The sequence below is a fragment of the Staurois parvus genome, unplaced genomic scaffold (assembly GCF_062004578.1).
Source record: "Staurois parvus isolate SC_StPar_1 unplaced genomic scaffold, SC_StPar_1.0 ptg000303l, whole genome shotgun sequence".
In the NCBI taxonomy this organism is placed as follows: domain Eukaryota; kingdom Metazoa; phylum Chordata; class Amphibia; order Anura; family Ranidae; genus Staurois; species Staurois parvus.
Genome location: NW_028318099.1, coordinates 9,797,992 through 9,813,257, shown reverse-complemented (window position 1 = coordinate 9,813,257; position 15,266 = coordinate 9,797,992). Strand labels below are relative to the sequence as shown.

The following is a 15,266-nucleotide window of genomic DNA, read 5'->3' as shown; positions in this document are numbered from 1 at the left end:
GTTGATACACTGTAGTAGCAATGACAAAAGTAAATGCCTGAAAGAAGTTCTACCCTTTCCCTACACTAATCAAAACTAGAAATAAAACAAAATTGACAGGGCAACCACTTTACATTTTTTAATTTCTACTGTGGCTCTCAAAATTGAAATGAGCATGTCTAGCCTTAATGTCACCTTTCATTTCAGTGAAGACTCTACAATATTGACTGTAAAAACCTCAATACAACAGTCACCTCAAAACAATTAAAAACTAACAATGAAGCACACTGACGCGCTTTTATTGACGCTAAACAATAATTAATAAGTATCTTACAAAGAGAACACAAACCTGGGCACGCGTGTGCTGCCGATAATTCCTTCCCAATGAGCTGTAAATTGCTGTCCATACTTTACAAGTACCTCATTTATTCTGTAGGCTGGGCTGAGTGTTTCTGAAAAAGACACAATAACAGAGAATTGAGATTTTCAGCTCTTGTACAGACCGTTTACTTTGCTTTTTGTTTGCAAGCTTGAGACAATAAGTAACATGTAGACAACGAAGGTCTCCTTGAATTTGCCAACATTGAACTTTAACAAATCCATATAAAATAAATGCAGCATCATCTGTACTGTTTGGAATTACAAAGATAGAATGGTTGCAGAAGGACATTATGGGTAAAGTTATCTTTATGGAACAAATAAACTGGCCATGTGTTAGCTGTAGAATAGATCTAGCATACACATTTTGGCATAAAAACACAACTAAGGGAAACAATTTTAAAGTGAACCTATGCTTTGCCCATGCAGGGCTAGGTAGACAACTCAAAAGATATTTTCCTGCTGCCTATACCTTCCTTTCTACTCTGGCCACCTGTTGTGACAATGTTAAATACCTGGTACTTCCATGGATTGGGGGGTTCATGTGACTGCCCTTCCTCTCACGGTGCAGCACTGGGTGCCTAAACAGCCAATTGCCAGGCCCAAACACTGCTGCAGGGCAGAGAGAGAGTTCTTAACTTTGTGTAACCTCCATCCAGATTGACTTTCAGCTTAAAAAAAAGCTGCTTCTTTTCACTCCAGCGAGGTATCAAACAGAAAGTGAATAAAGTCGGCAGGAGAGCAAGGCACCTAATGAGTTTGTTGCTTTGCATGAACTTTATTTGTGAATAATATGTGGAGCAATAGAAAGAACACCTTTATTACTCTAGTGTTCTAACATCATACATCATTACCTGGTTCTAGTATTTCATTGTAAGGATCCACAATATCTGATACATGTTGTTAAGGAAGTAAACCACATTATGATTTCTGTGACAGTCACTCCAAAAGTCAATATCTATTCTATATTTGAAATTGTGGATGCAATCACATGATAGCTATAACTGAATGTTTTTTTTTCATCCTCCTACACCTGCTTCCTTTGGTATTACACAATCTTTGGTTTACATAGCCAGATCTGGAAGTTGGGTTCTGCAGCTTGATCTTCTTGATGTACAGCATCCATAATTTACAATGCGTGCTGTTGCTTATACTACAGAATAATGATAAGAGGTGCTTTATACTTACTCAGAATCCTGTTCTTGGAGTCCATTGAGGGACAAAGGAGGACTGCAACCTTTGGGTATTAATGCTGCATACAGAAGGATTGTTCACTGGCAAACACAAAACCCCTACTACTACCCGCATGCCTCAGTTTTCTGTTGTGTTGAGAGCATGACTTGTCCCTCAGTGGACTCCAAGAAAAGGATTTTATGGTGAGCATAAAAATGCTATTTCCTTTCTCATCTATTGAGGGACACAGGAAGATTGTAACTTTCAGGATGTCAAACAACAGTTGAAGGGGTGGTCAACAGCAAACAAACTCTAGCATGCCCACTAAAAAAACAAAAGAAATCTGGAGACTGTCTGCAGCTCAAAGAGCTGCCTGAAGGACCTTGCACCTGAAGATGGTATCAAAAGGGGACTGAACATCCACCTAGATAACATTAACAACGTGTAAACAGAAGGTCAGGTGGTTGCCTTGCAAATCTGGGAATAATATCCTGATGCAAAAAAGCTCAAGAAGCAACTCACAAATCCAGTAGAGTATGTCTTGACAGGAAAAGGTGGAACCTGATCCTTGAGACCATAAGCTTTGATAACGGTCTGTGTGAGCCACCAAGAAATGGTGGAACAAGAGGCTGCTGCACTTTTATGGGGATAATCCAGAATGACAAAGACAAAGTCAGTCTTTCTGAAGGAAACAGTGTCTGAGAGATAAACTCTCACATTTCGAATTGCACAAAGGAAATGGAAAAAAATATCCTTCTGATGAATTGGAGCTGGACAGAGGTACAGAAAATCAATTGATTGAGGTGACAGACCAAAAATGCCTTAGAAAGGAAGAAAGTCATGGGCCTCAACATCACCATGTCCTTCTGCAAGATCAGAAAGGGTTCTTTAAAAAAATCTGACTACAAGAAACACCACCTTATAGATAAAAGTGGACCTAATGGGTTTAAAGGGTAGTACTGGAGGTGAGATAACGCTGTCCCTCAGAATCTGGGTTTCAACAGCAATACTGTTAAGCCAGAGACATTGAAGCAGGATGGCAAATCAGTGAGAAGAGGAGGAGCTTATGAAGCATTAACTAGCGTCTTATCAGGTTAGAGTACAACATTCGCCTGGGCCATTACAGAGCTATATAGATCACTGGAACGCCTTCCATCTCGATCCTGCAAAGCAGATGAGGAAAGAGTTGTAGGGGAGGGAAGGCATCGATCATGTGTATTGATCCCATGATGCCACCAAAGTGTTTTCACTGCTTCCACTACAGGATCCCTGAACCTGAAGAAAAACTTACCCAGTTTGTTGTTTGGATGGGGATTGCAGACTCACAGCTGCAAGCTACGGCTAACCTGGTAAAAAAAACTAAAGCACTTAAGACAAGGATCTGGGAAGGCAAGAAATGATGGACTCATAGGAAAGACAGGAGTGCTGGGGTATCTTGCAGTACTGAGATGAAGTAAGAGGAGAGCAAGAGTACTAGCAGAAGTAAATTGCAGCATAGGGGTGCTAGACTCATAGGAATGGTGGGAGTATCTTGTGGCACTAGGGTGCTGGACTCTGGAGACACTGAGATCACTGGTCACAAAGTAGGAAGCAAACTAGGAATTGACAGAGTCACAGGGATCACCAGAAGCTGGCTGGAGTGCACAGGGACATAGAGCACAAAGCAGACTAGTGGTGCACGGGGAGGCACGGAAGCAGACTGCAGACTTGGAGTGTATAGGTGCAGGCAATGAATGGCAAGCTGGGGTATACAGGGAATCATGGAAGTGCAGGAAGGCAGGAAGCTAACTGAAGTACACTAGGCACAGGTGCCTTGAAACACTCAGAGGATATGATAGGTGCTGGGATTCAAGTTGCAGACAGGAACACATAGAGTCACTGAAAATAAACTGAAAGATACTGAGAACACTAGAAGTACAGAGATCACATTGGAAAGCACTGGGGGACACTAGCAAAGTCACTGGGAACATCGGGTCCAACTAACCTGTAGGAAGCACTAAGAAACCTGGAATTTCAAGGTCACTTGGAAAACACATAGACGCCGGTACACAAGAAAACTTGGAATCACATGGATGAAATCTTCGGATCACTCAGAATAACTCAGGAAGTTGGGAACATGAGAAAACATGGAATCACACAGAAACACTGGAGAGTTTATTTACTAAAGCCGGAGAGTGCAAAATCAGGATCACTTCTGCATAGAAAGCAATCAGCTTCCAGGTTTTACTGCCACAACTTAATTGAATAAGCTGAGATTAGAAGCGGATTGGTTTCTATGCAGAAGTGAGCCTGATTTTTCACTTTCCAGCTTTAGTAAATAAACCCCTGGGAGTCTAGGAACACTGGCTAATGCTCAGGCAATGTTTTTAGCTGACTGAATCAACAGCAAGTGAATTACCAGTTTTAAAAACATATCTTGTGAAATAACAGGTAACAGCAGAACCTTGCATGTTAAAGAATATGTAAACTCAATATTTCATATTCCTGATAAATGCCTGCTGTACCATGTACTTGTATGAAAAAGTATTGTGTTCTCTTTGTATTGCTCCCTTTGTGTGAAATCCTTGGTGTTCCTGTCAGTCACTCTGGTTTCCTATTAAAAACTGACCACACTAAGCAGGAGAGCACAGTGTTGTCAGTATTCTGGTTGTGCTGGAACTCAGAGCTGCTCTTCTCCAATGATTAGACATTCACATATACTGTAAAGCTATGCACTACATGTACCAGCATGTCTGATGGTCAGTGAGAATATTAAGGGACATGTTGAAAAATTTTCCTCAGTTAGTGACTCCAGCCAATCAGTGTCGTGGATGGAGAAATCAGTTTTTTTTTTCTAGCCTGCTGAAAAGAAACTAAGGCTGGGTTCAGATCTCTGCTAATGGGGAACGTGTGTAAAAAAGTGTGATGTTCCTGACTCACAGAAACGTGCTGCATTTCAGCAGACATGTGGGGGTGCCATTCATTCTTTACCACACATTGGCAGCCACATTTGCTAAAGCGTAGGTTGCTGCAGCACTATGTAATTCAGTGTGGCGTTATTTAAAAAGGGTCAGGGACTTCTTTCCCCCTGTTTCTTATGGGTAGGGCAGCCCACTGAAATGTATGGACTACCATAACCATTACATGCATGCTCAAACATGCCACACATATTCGAACAGCACCTAACAGTGTATGGCCAACTTTAGAGAGTTTACACTTTATTTAGTGTTTGGCAATTCAAGGTCACAACTCAAAAAGGGTGAAGAACAGGACCTACTAGTGAGACCAGTGTTCTAGAGAGGGCCAAAAACCACTTATTAGTGAAATGCTTAACAAATCCAAGCAAAAAAAAGTTTTCTTTCGCGGTGGGGCTACTTGTTTTTGTCTAGGGACTTGGAGAAGCGAGATACAGTTGTGTTCAAAATAATAGCAGTGTGTTGAAAAAAGTGAATAAAGCTCAAAATCCTTCTAATAGCTTTTATTTCCATACACACAAATGCATTGGGAACACTACACATTCTATTCCAAATCAAAACATGAAGAAAAAGATATCAAATTTGTGTTCCTCTAAAAAAATTTAGGAAAAGTGTATATTAGACTGTTGAAAAATATAGCAGTGTTTGTATTCTTCTTTACAAACTCAAACATTCACTATATAAACTGAAAATGTTTGAAGATTTTGCTTTCCTTTGAATCACTTAATGAATATTTAGTTGTATAAGCACTGTTTCTGAGAACTGCTGTACATCTGTGTTGCATGGAGTCAACCAACTTCTGGCACCTGTGAACAGGTATTCCAGCCCAGGATGATTGGACTATATTCCACAGTTCTTCTCTATTTCTTGGTTTTGCCTCAGAAACTGCATTTTTGATGTCACCCCACAAGTTTTCTATTGGATTAAGATCCGGGGATTGGGCTGGCCACTACATAACGTCAATCATGTTGGTCTGGAACCAAGATGTTGCACGTTTACAGGTGTGTTTGGGGTCATTGTCTTGTTGGAACACCCATTTCAAGGGCATTTCCTCTTCAGCATAAGGCAGCATGACCTCTTCAAGTATTCTGATGTATTCAAACTGATCCATGATCCCTGGTATGCGATAAATAGGCCCAACACCGTAGTATGAGAAACATCCCCATATCATGATGCTTGCGCAACCATGCTTCACTGTCTTCACAGTGTACTGTGGCTTGAATTCAGTGTTTGGGGGTCGTCTGACAAACTGTCTCCGCCCACTAGACCCAAAAAGAACAATCTTACTTTCATCAGTCCACAAAATGTTGCGCCATTTCTCTCTAGGCCAGTCAATGTGTTCTTTGGCAAATTGTAACCTCTTCAGCACGTCTTTTTTTCAACAGTGGGACTTTGCGGGGGCTTCTTGCAGATAGCTTGGCTTCACATAGGTGTCTTCTAATTGTAACAGTACTCACAGGTAACTTTAGACCTTCTTTGATCTTCCTGGAGCTGATTGTTGGCTGAGTCCTTGCCATTTTGGCTATTCTTCTATCCAGTTGAATGGTAGTTTTTCACTTTCTTACACGTCTTTCAGTTTTGGTTGCCATTTTAAAGCATTTGCGATCATTTTAGCTGAGCAGTCTATCATTTTCTGCACTTCTTTATATGTTTTCCCCTCTCCAATCAACTTTTTAATCAAGGTACACTGTTCTTCTGAACAATGTCTGTAACGACCCATTTTCCTCAGAATTTCAGAGAGAAATGCACTGTAACCAGCATGTACAACATTTGCTGCCTTCCTTCCTTAAATAGGGGTAATAATTGCCACCTGTTTTTCAAAGAATGAATGACCTCACTAATAGAACTCCACACTGCTATTATTTTGAACATGCCCCTTTCAATTAGTGACTCAATTACACAGACTCAGCAGCATGCATGTCATGACTGTTGGGTCTGTTGGATTTCTATTACTCTACTACACCTGCTAGTAAATTATTTCTACCAAAAACAGTGATTGATCAGGTTAGTGGTGTCTGACTGCTATTATTTTGAATACAGCTGTAAATGTACAGTCCTCCCTGCACAATACCGGTCCCTGCTGCTCCTGCAGTCTAGCAGTGCTGTACGGTGGACTGTTCCTGATGTCATCAAGGACGTCAGGAACATTCCACCACTGGATTGTGGGGGAGTGCTACTTGCCGCTGGATCGGAGGATTAGGTGAGTAAAAGATTTCTGGTTGCGCCTTGACAAAATGAGCAGTTACCTCATACAGTGCGGGCATGGGAATCCTTTTTTTATTAGCCCAGTGTTGGGCTTTAAAGACAGGTGCATCTTCTACCAGGATGGTGGTCACTTTGTTGAGATGTTACACTGCCAGATCCACAGAGGGAGCAGATCACTTTTTATCAAAGTTCTCTTCAAATAGCTACAAGGCTAAGGCATGGAGGGGACAGACATCATGTCCGGGTGTTTCCTATCTCCATTAGGGTACGTATGGAACATTGAGTGCACCAGAAAGATCTTGGTAGTCTTAGTAGTTGTTAAGGACCCCAGACTTGGCACAGTGCTGGTGAAAGCAATAACTGATCCTCTAGATTAAAGATTAAGTTAACCTTTTGAAAAATAATAATAAATGCACATTTTTTTGCAGTTAAAAAAAATTTGCATTTTTTTTTTCTTAACAGCCTGCAGAAAATTGCATCAGTAGATCGTGATTGCAATGTCAGGCTCCTGCACACACTGTCTAGAATTCTCTGCCTGTACCTCTTTACAGGCAGACAGTTCTTGAGCTGTAGGCAGTGTGATTTAACTATGGGTGCTGATCATCGCACCTGCAGTTCATTCAAACTACAAGTCTGTCAGGGTGAAGAGCCCCACACAGTTGTTCAGATTTCAAAATGTGACAGCGGATGAAGGGGGAAGAACCTCTGCCCACTGTCACAGTGAGGGATGGGGGAGTAAGCGTTTGCTGCTCGGTAACATGTTACACTGTAGTTATGGATGTAACATGTTACTAAAAGTGAACGTAGCCTTCAAACGTGGTGTGCACTGCACCAATAAGAGCCAAAACAGTCTAGTTTGAGAGTAGTAGCAGAACACTGAGACTCCTCAGAGGCAAGTTCATCTGGTAGGGATTGAAGAGACTTTGGAGAGAGTTGAAGAAAAAGTAGTACTGGTAAAACATAGGGTAATCTTTTCTCAGCAAAGCTAATGAAAAGACATCTATCGCCATAAGACACTAGCAAAAAACTGAGACATTCTGGTAGTAGGAGGTGTTATCCTGGGTTAGTTTACAGGCGTATTGTTTTCCCAGTGACGATCCTCCTGTAGGCAGCAGCATAACTCAAAGGTTACAGTTTTCCTTTGTCCCTCAATGGACAAGAAACAAATTATTCCTTCTTTTGTTTTAAACATTCTTCAAAAGCTGACATAGATAAAAATCACCAAGATTACCGTCATTGACTTGGAACACGTATGCAGCAAGTGGAGTGAAAGCAAAGTAAAAACTCCTAAAGTATTGAATCTATTGCAGCAGCATGACCACTCAGACAGCATGCATTTTCTAAATAGAGGTCAGTAATGGTGGCCTACATATTTTTCTCAGTACAGGATTCCTTTTAAACTGATCTCTGGGCTAATACCCCCCCCCCCCAATTCATCACCCTCTCCCCACCCCCATCTTAGCTAGAAACTATTTAAGATTAAAAAAGAAAAACATATCTAAATGGCCCGAATACTCACCAAAATCTGTGGTCATGTGACACCCCAAGTCTTCTATCTCATCACCTGTAGAGCTGAAGGGTCTTTCTTCACATGCCTATGTGGATGGATGGGATGTACTGTTTGAGAATGGGCAATTTGACCAGAGATAAGTGCTACGCTTTCATATATATGACACACATTCACACTGTGTCAGTCCTGCCACTAAAAATAATATGCTGCTTCTTAGCCAAGTTTACAAAGGAGGATCTTGTAAAGACTGTCTCCAAAACCTACTGTTAGGAAGTGGTAGCCAGGGCTTCCAATAATGCATGAAAGATAGCCCTGTCATTTCCAATTTCTCAAGTATCATACACTTTGACAATTTACCTTTACTTTTAGATCCTAAATTATATGTATAAGGCTTAATACGCGGTAACCATAATTTACGATACAGGCTTAGCATAAAACCAATTCAGTCATGTTACTACACTGAAACTCTTCGCTATTTAACATTTCAAGTATGAAAGTGCAAATTTCATATGAAAGAGCTTCTTTAAGGATACACTTGAATCGGTGGGTTTCGACTGGCATGCAGTTAGCTGGCAGATCTCGATTGATGGGTATCTAAAAATAAAACATTTTATGAAATATAGGATGGTTAAAAATAAAAAGCAAACACTTCTACAGTATATTAAACACTGCTAAACATGTGCTAGGTTGATATAAATGTACTGTTTTAAGGGAACAGCATTGGATCAATGATCAGCCACGACCAAGGACCAGGTCTAGATCTAAAAGCATTAGACAGGATTGTCAACTGTGAAGTTAATTATACATTATACAGATCTCCTGGAGCACTGAGGAGTGGCTGGCTGTCCCATTATATGTTGTGCTGGATGTTTGAAGGAGTGCACTACCATTAACCATCCTCAGTATGCCCTGAACTGAAGCTAGCTTGCTGGAAAGTAGAGTGGGATCTTTGAGCTCTCTGTACATTCATTCCCTTGTCTTCCAACAGTTGCCAAGATATTTATGATCTTTACTTGCACCAGTACCAGGATCGGTTGGCACTGTCAACTTGGCTGATGACTCCTCACTATTTGATTGGAGAGGTGGGGACAGGGAGTGGGGGGTTATAATACCTTATTTAACTAGCACATCCCAGTACTACAAACCTTTTTGGTAAACATTAGGGCCCTCATTTCTTTGAAATGCCTGGAAGACTAAATCTGACCAAAGAAATACAATATAACCCATGAAAAATCAGTAGCGGATGCCACTGCTTGTGGGTTCTCAAACGTCTGCCCTACAATAAAACTTTGGGACCTACAAACAAGAAGCCACATGCAGAGTTCCTAAACAGAGTATGGAGTTCCATATTATCTAGACGTTTACACAGCTCAAAGATGTACTGTATGTCAGTCTAAAGTGAAATAGCATTTCAGATATACACTACATTTTATTCAAAGCATGCAAGAAAAAAAAAAAGGCTGAAGACCTGGCACATGAAGAACCATACTGCAATCCAATAATGAGTGAGCAGCAGCAGCAAAGGTATACTCCAGTTAAAATGCAAAATTTAGCATTGATAGGTTTACAACGTGCAGAGTTGAACTACTTGCCACAGGTTGTTTTTTATTAGCTACTAGCTTCAGAGTTCCAGGCCACTTCATCAATAAGAATCACTTTAATCAGTGTAAACTGTCCCAAAATCACAAATGGAGTGCACTGCCTTTTTGCTTTAGCATTACTTTATATAAAAAAAATCTAATAAAAAAAATGACAGACAAGTAATCTGTAGAGAAAAATATAATCACATCCTATAGACAGGACTACCCTACGTTACTGATGAGTTTTGAGGGGCAAGTCCTCTTCTTTAGAGCTCTGAGGAAGTGGGCTTGTCCCTCAAAATGCATCAGGTAACATGGATCCACGATAATGTTTTGAGGCCCCTGCTCAGGCTGTCAAGGTCCGATTAATTGGATGCTGCTGGCTAATGAGGGTGCAGGACGGGGAAAGGTTTGTAAAACCCAAAGTGCATTGTAGAAATAGGAAGAGATAGCCCACCCACTGTACACCTTGCCCAGGCCAAGTGGTTAGCAGGTAAAAGCAGCCTCATCTTGATTCATCCATGCCATGCCCCCCCAACATGTCTCTCACTGCCCCCGGAGCTTAATCATGGAGGTGAGCGGGGTGAAACATGTGGGGGGCATGGCTTAGATAAATCGAGCTGATGCTGCTTTTACCTGCTAACCACTTGGGCTGGACAAGGTGTGTGGTAGTCTGGCTAGCTCTTCCTATTTCTACAGGTAACATGGTTCCACTACAATTTGCTTAAGGAGTACTTCCAATGATCATTTTGAAGATAGTGATGTGAGGAAATCCTGTCTCTGGGATGTGATGGATGCTTACATGTCTGTCATTTTAACAGTCGTGTATTTTATTGGATTTGTTTTTTTAATATATTTGTGCCAAACGTTATGCAGGATGGGGGCCAGTGTGTTTTATAATTTTGCACCTGACCTATATTGTTAATACTCATGTGCTGGCATTGTGTTTGTTTCATATCAGTGCATTTTGCATCTCTAAAAACACCAACTGCTGAGCTATGTGAATATGCAGACCTGATTTTTTCAATCTCACAATCAGTAAGCTCCTTACCATTTATTACGGTGAGTAGTAAAGGATACTCTACAACACAAAGTCTGGTGACCAGAAACTACTACCCAAACTACCCAAAAGCACATGGGAGGATCTAACGAATCAAGGGAGCAAAAGGTAATGCAACATATGTCTATTTACTCTGTCCCTTTTATAAATTCCCCTGTGTAAGTGATTAAGGTTTTTGTGATGAAGTTAACATGAAAGTTCAAGAACAAAGAAGTCAAATCCTCCTCCAATCAAAATATTATACCAGAATCGAACATACTCACAGTCTTTATATTTTTTTTCTGTTTGGATTCTTTTGCACTCTTCACCTCTCGCTTTAATTCTCCTTCTTCTGTAAGGTAAAGTACACAAAGAACAACTCAGAAATGCATTGTTTCTTGTCAAAACATCAGCTATAATTATTAATTGATAAGGACCACAGCGCAGATAATGGCAACAAAGATTTTGTTGCCAAGCATGATAAAAAAATAAAATCATTGATTTGGGTCACTGCTGTGGTTTCACGAAGAATTGTACAGTAGGAAAACACTCTGATGTATCCATACAAACCAACAGGTGGATCAATCTAGATTGATAATGATTTGTTAGGGCAAAACTATAAAAACTGACTTCATACACAAACTCTCAGAGAAAAGGGAGCTGCTCACCATTTAAAAGCACTGGTTTCAGTTTACTAAACCTCCCATCGTACAGACTATACCACCTGGCATATAGAAGCCCTAATGAGTAAGCTTCATTTGGACTGAAACACATTAGGCTTCTATATACCAGGTAGTATAGTTTATACAATGGAGGGTTTCATAAACTGAAACATGGTTTTTAAATTGTTGGTGTGTGTAGCTTGTGGAGTAGCCAGCGACCACTGGGAGCTGGCTGCCTGTGTTGGAGGATTAATAAGAAATAGTGCCTGCAGTGGGTCATTACATCTCGTCCCTTAATATCAATACTGAAATGTATGAGCCAAAGACAAATCTCCTCTCTATTGTGACAAGTAACCTATACAATTTTCTAATTGTCATGTTGACCTTGTACTTTTAGTATTTTAACACTGATCTGCATATTAGGAGTCTGACTTTGCTCCGAATCTGCTTGCCACATACATGTTCTACATCAAAGTACAGAAGCCAGAGGATCAGCTTGGCAACTGAAAAACTAGAATTTTCAGAAAAAAATCAACAAATATTGCTTCCATATTTCTTTCAGGGCAGGTTTTATCCAGGACACAAGTGTGCATTCCAGTGCTCACTACATGGCATTTCTCAAGGTGGGTTTTCTAATAGTGCCACTAGCACATCACGCCTGCAAATCAGAGTTGGTATGACCACATATAAAGCATGTGTCAGTGTGACAATGCAGGAGACAGGGACATAGTGCTGTCACCCTATAAAAGGAGGACCATAAATCTTCATGAATGGAGCACCATATATTATTTAAAAAGCTTGAAAATGACCTTTGAAACTCTACTAATATGCTAAGGATTACATGAGATTTTAGTGACAGTGTTTGTATCTACTTTAAACTGACCAAGTCTTATCAAGAAGTGGATAGTGTAATTTCTTCACGGAGTAAAAGGTGCTGCATGTCCCCTGTGAACTGCATATGAAACTAAATTAATAGCAAGCTTTAGAGTTAAAATATTCATTTTCTGAGTTATAAACACACTCCAGTATTATAGAAAAAACCTCTTGAAGCAAGCCAGCCTTAGTGAAATATAATTATTATTCTGTATTTTTTGTGTTCACTTAACAATCTTGTTGTTTCCATCCAGTGCTGACAGCATGTGCGGTAATTATTTTAACCTTAGAGAAATATACAAAATTTTAAATAACTTACCCATCTGTAGGAAGATAAACATACAACACAATGTAGGTAGAAAGTTAAATGCTTCTAAATTTGTACATTTTCCCTTGACAAAAAAAACAAACAAGACAAAAACGTGTCTCTCTCTCTCTCTCTCTCTCTATATATATATAGTATATGTATATACATACACACACACACAGTATATCCCAAGGCAGCTGCTACACTGGCTTGGTGGAACACTGGTCTGGTGCACTCACACAGCATATATTATCCAGATGTGTTGGATACCAGTCATACAACCCAGATGTGTTGGAGATCAATCCTACATAATCCAGATGTGTTGGATACCAATCCTACATAATCCAGATGTGTTGGATACCAATCCTACATAATCCAGATATGTTGGATACCAGTTGTACATATTCCAGATGTGCTGGGCTTGAAACAGGAACTACACTCCCTCGGCCTCAGAGATTCTGCTCTCTCCTGGCTCTCATCCTACCTGTCACAACGCTCTTTCAGCGTTACCTATAATGCTACCACCTCCCCCTCTCTGTTGGGGTCCCTCAAGGCTCTGTCCTTGGGCCCCTTCTCTTCTCCATCTACACCTCCTCCCTTGGCCAACTCATACACTCTCACGGCTTCAACTACCACCTCTATGCCGACGACACACAAATCTATCTCAACCCCCCACCTCACCCCCTCGGTCTCTGCCCGAATCACACACCTACTGAGCGACATATCAGATTGGATGTCGCTCCACTTCCTTAAACTGAACCTCTCCAAAACCGAGTTTCTTGTCTTCCCCCCAGCCCGGACCCCACCCCCCATTGACTTCTCCATCACATCCAACAACGCCAATATCAAACCTGCTCTGCAGGCCAGAGTACTTGGTGTCATTCTGGACTCCAACCTATCCTTCCAGCATCAAGTCCAATCTTTAACAAACTCGTGCAGACTCCACCTCCGCAACATCGCCAAAATACGCGCGTTCCTAACCCCAGAAACCACTAAACAGCTCATCCACTCCCTCATCATATCACGACTCGACTACTGCAACTCCCTCCTCACTGGCCTGCCTCGCCGCTGGCTATCCCCGCTTCAGTCGATCCTGAATACGGCTGCCAGACTCATTCACCTTTCCAACCGCTCCGTTTCCGCCACCCCCCTCTGCCAATCCCTCCACTGGCTTCAGATTGCGCAACGGATCAAATTCAAAATCCTAACATTGACGTACAAAGCCGTCCACCATACTGCCCCGAACTACATCACTGACCTAATATCTAAGTACCGCCCAGCATGCACACTCCGCTCCTCACAAGACCTCCTTCTCTCTAGTTCCCTGGTCTCCTCCTCCCACGCCCGCCTCCAGGACTTCTCCAGGGTGTCACCCATCCTCTGGAACTCCCTGCCCCAACCCATCAGATTATCACCTACTCTCCTCTCCTTCAGGCGCACCCTGAAAACCCATCTCTTCAGGGAAGCCTACCCTACCCCCTGCTAACTTGACCGACCTCCTCCACTCTTCCTACCACTCCATCCCCCACAGCTATCTCCTCCTGTACCACGATCCCCTCCCTCCTAGATTGTTAGCTCCAAAGAGCAGGGCCCTCAATCCCCTCATGTTTTGCATTGTATTGGTATTGTTCTGTCACATGTTCTGTCCCCCTTTGTAATGTACAGTGCTGAGCGAACTATTGGCGCTTTATAAATACTGTATAATAATAATAATAGTGCAAATCCCTGCACTCTCCCAGATCTGTGAATGAATGAACTACAAGTCCCATCTGGCACCGCGGCTGATGGCTTGTAGTTCTCAATGAACTCCAAGGGCACAGATGAGCACCGTCGTAGTTCATTACTCTTCCTGCATTTCAGTAACTGTCTGCCCATACGGAAGGTTTGCAGGAGCCTGACATTGCACCAGCAATCTGCTGATCGGGGGTGCAATGCTTTGCAGGCTCCTAAAAAAAAAAGAAATATTGAATGCACATTTTTTTAAAGTGAACTTAGCCTTTAACGTAAATGCATCATGGGGAACTTTACCTACTAAAAAAGGTTATACTACCCATTTTGTAGCATATAAAAGGAAAACACTGTTTTCTATGTATGTTGACTTCTGATTTGATGATATTCCTGTGTAAGGATGAACACCGCTTTCAGCATTGCATTGGGGTTGGTTTACTAAAACTAGTGCACACAGAATCTGGTGCAGCTATGCATAGTAACACTTTATTCATTACTACACCAGATTCGGTGTGCTCCAGTTTTAACAAATCCCCCCAATGGGACTGAGATACTGTTCTAAACACAGACAGACTGTTATCATTAATGACCATCATTATGACATACACATTACCTGTCTGCTCTGTATGAATCCGGTTATACAGTAATTGAAGAGAAAAGTCTCTAGACACAGAGTTCCCACTATCATCCTTGAAAACTGCCAGCGCTTCCAGGGGCATCTGCTGAAGAAATCTGTCAGCCAATAATATTATGTAATCTCCCACTTCTACTGATGCACCTGCAGGAAATGATATTATTGCATAAAACACAAGTCAGAATACACACAAATTCCCAAGAGAATAAACACATGACATACTGTAAGGCATGTCCAAAACATA

General features: G+C 41.4%; 1 protein-coding gene across 1 annotated transcript in view; it reads right to left on the bottom strand.

Annotated features, from left to right (window-relative positions):
- LOC149457767 (cilia- and flagella-associated protein 46-like) overlaps positions 1-15,266 on the bottom strand; it is a 201,884-nt gene that overhangs the window by 11,476 nt on the left and 175,142 nt on the right. Inside the window, exons 50-54 of the mRNA XM_089683217.1 lie at positions 15,002-15,166; positions 11,103-11,170; positions 8,733-8,793; positions 1,212-1,247; positions 329-431 (exon numbers count right to left, since the gene is read on the bottom strand). Coding sequence (XP_089539343.1) covers positions 329-431; positions 1,212-1,247; positions 8,733-8,793; positions 11,103-11,170; positions 15,002-15,166 — 433 coding nt within the window. The remainder of the gene's footprint in view (positions 1-328; positions 432-1,211; positions 1,248-8,732; positions 8,794-11,102; positions 11,171-15,001; positions 15,167-15,266) is intronic.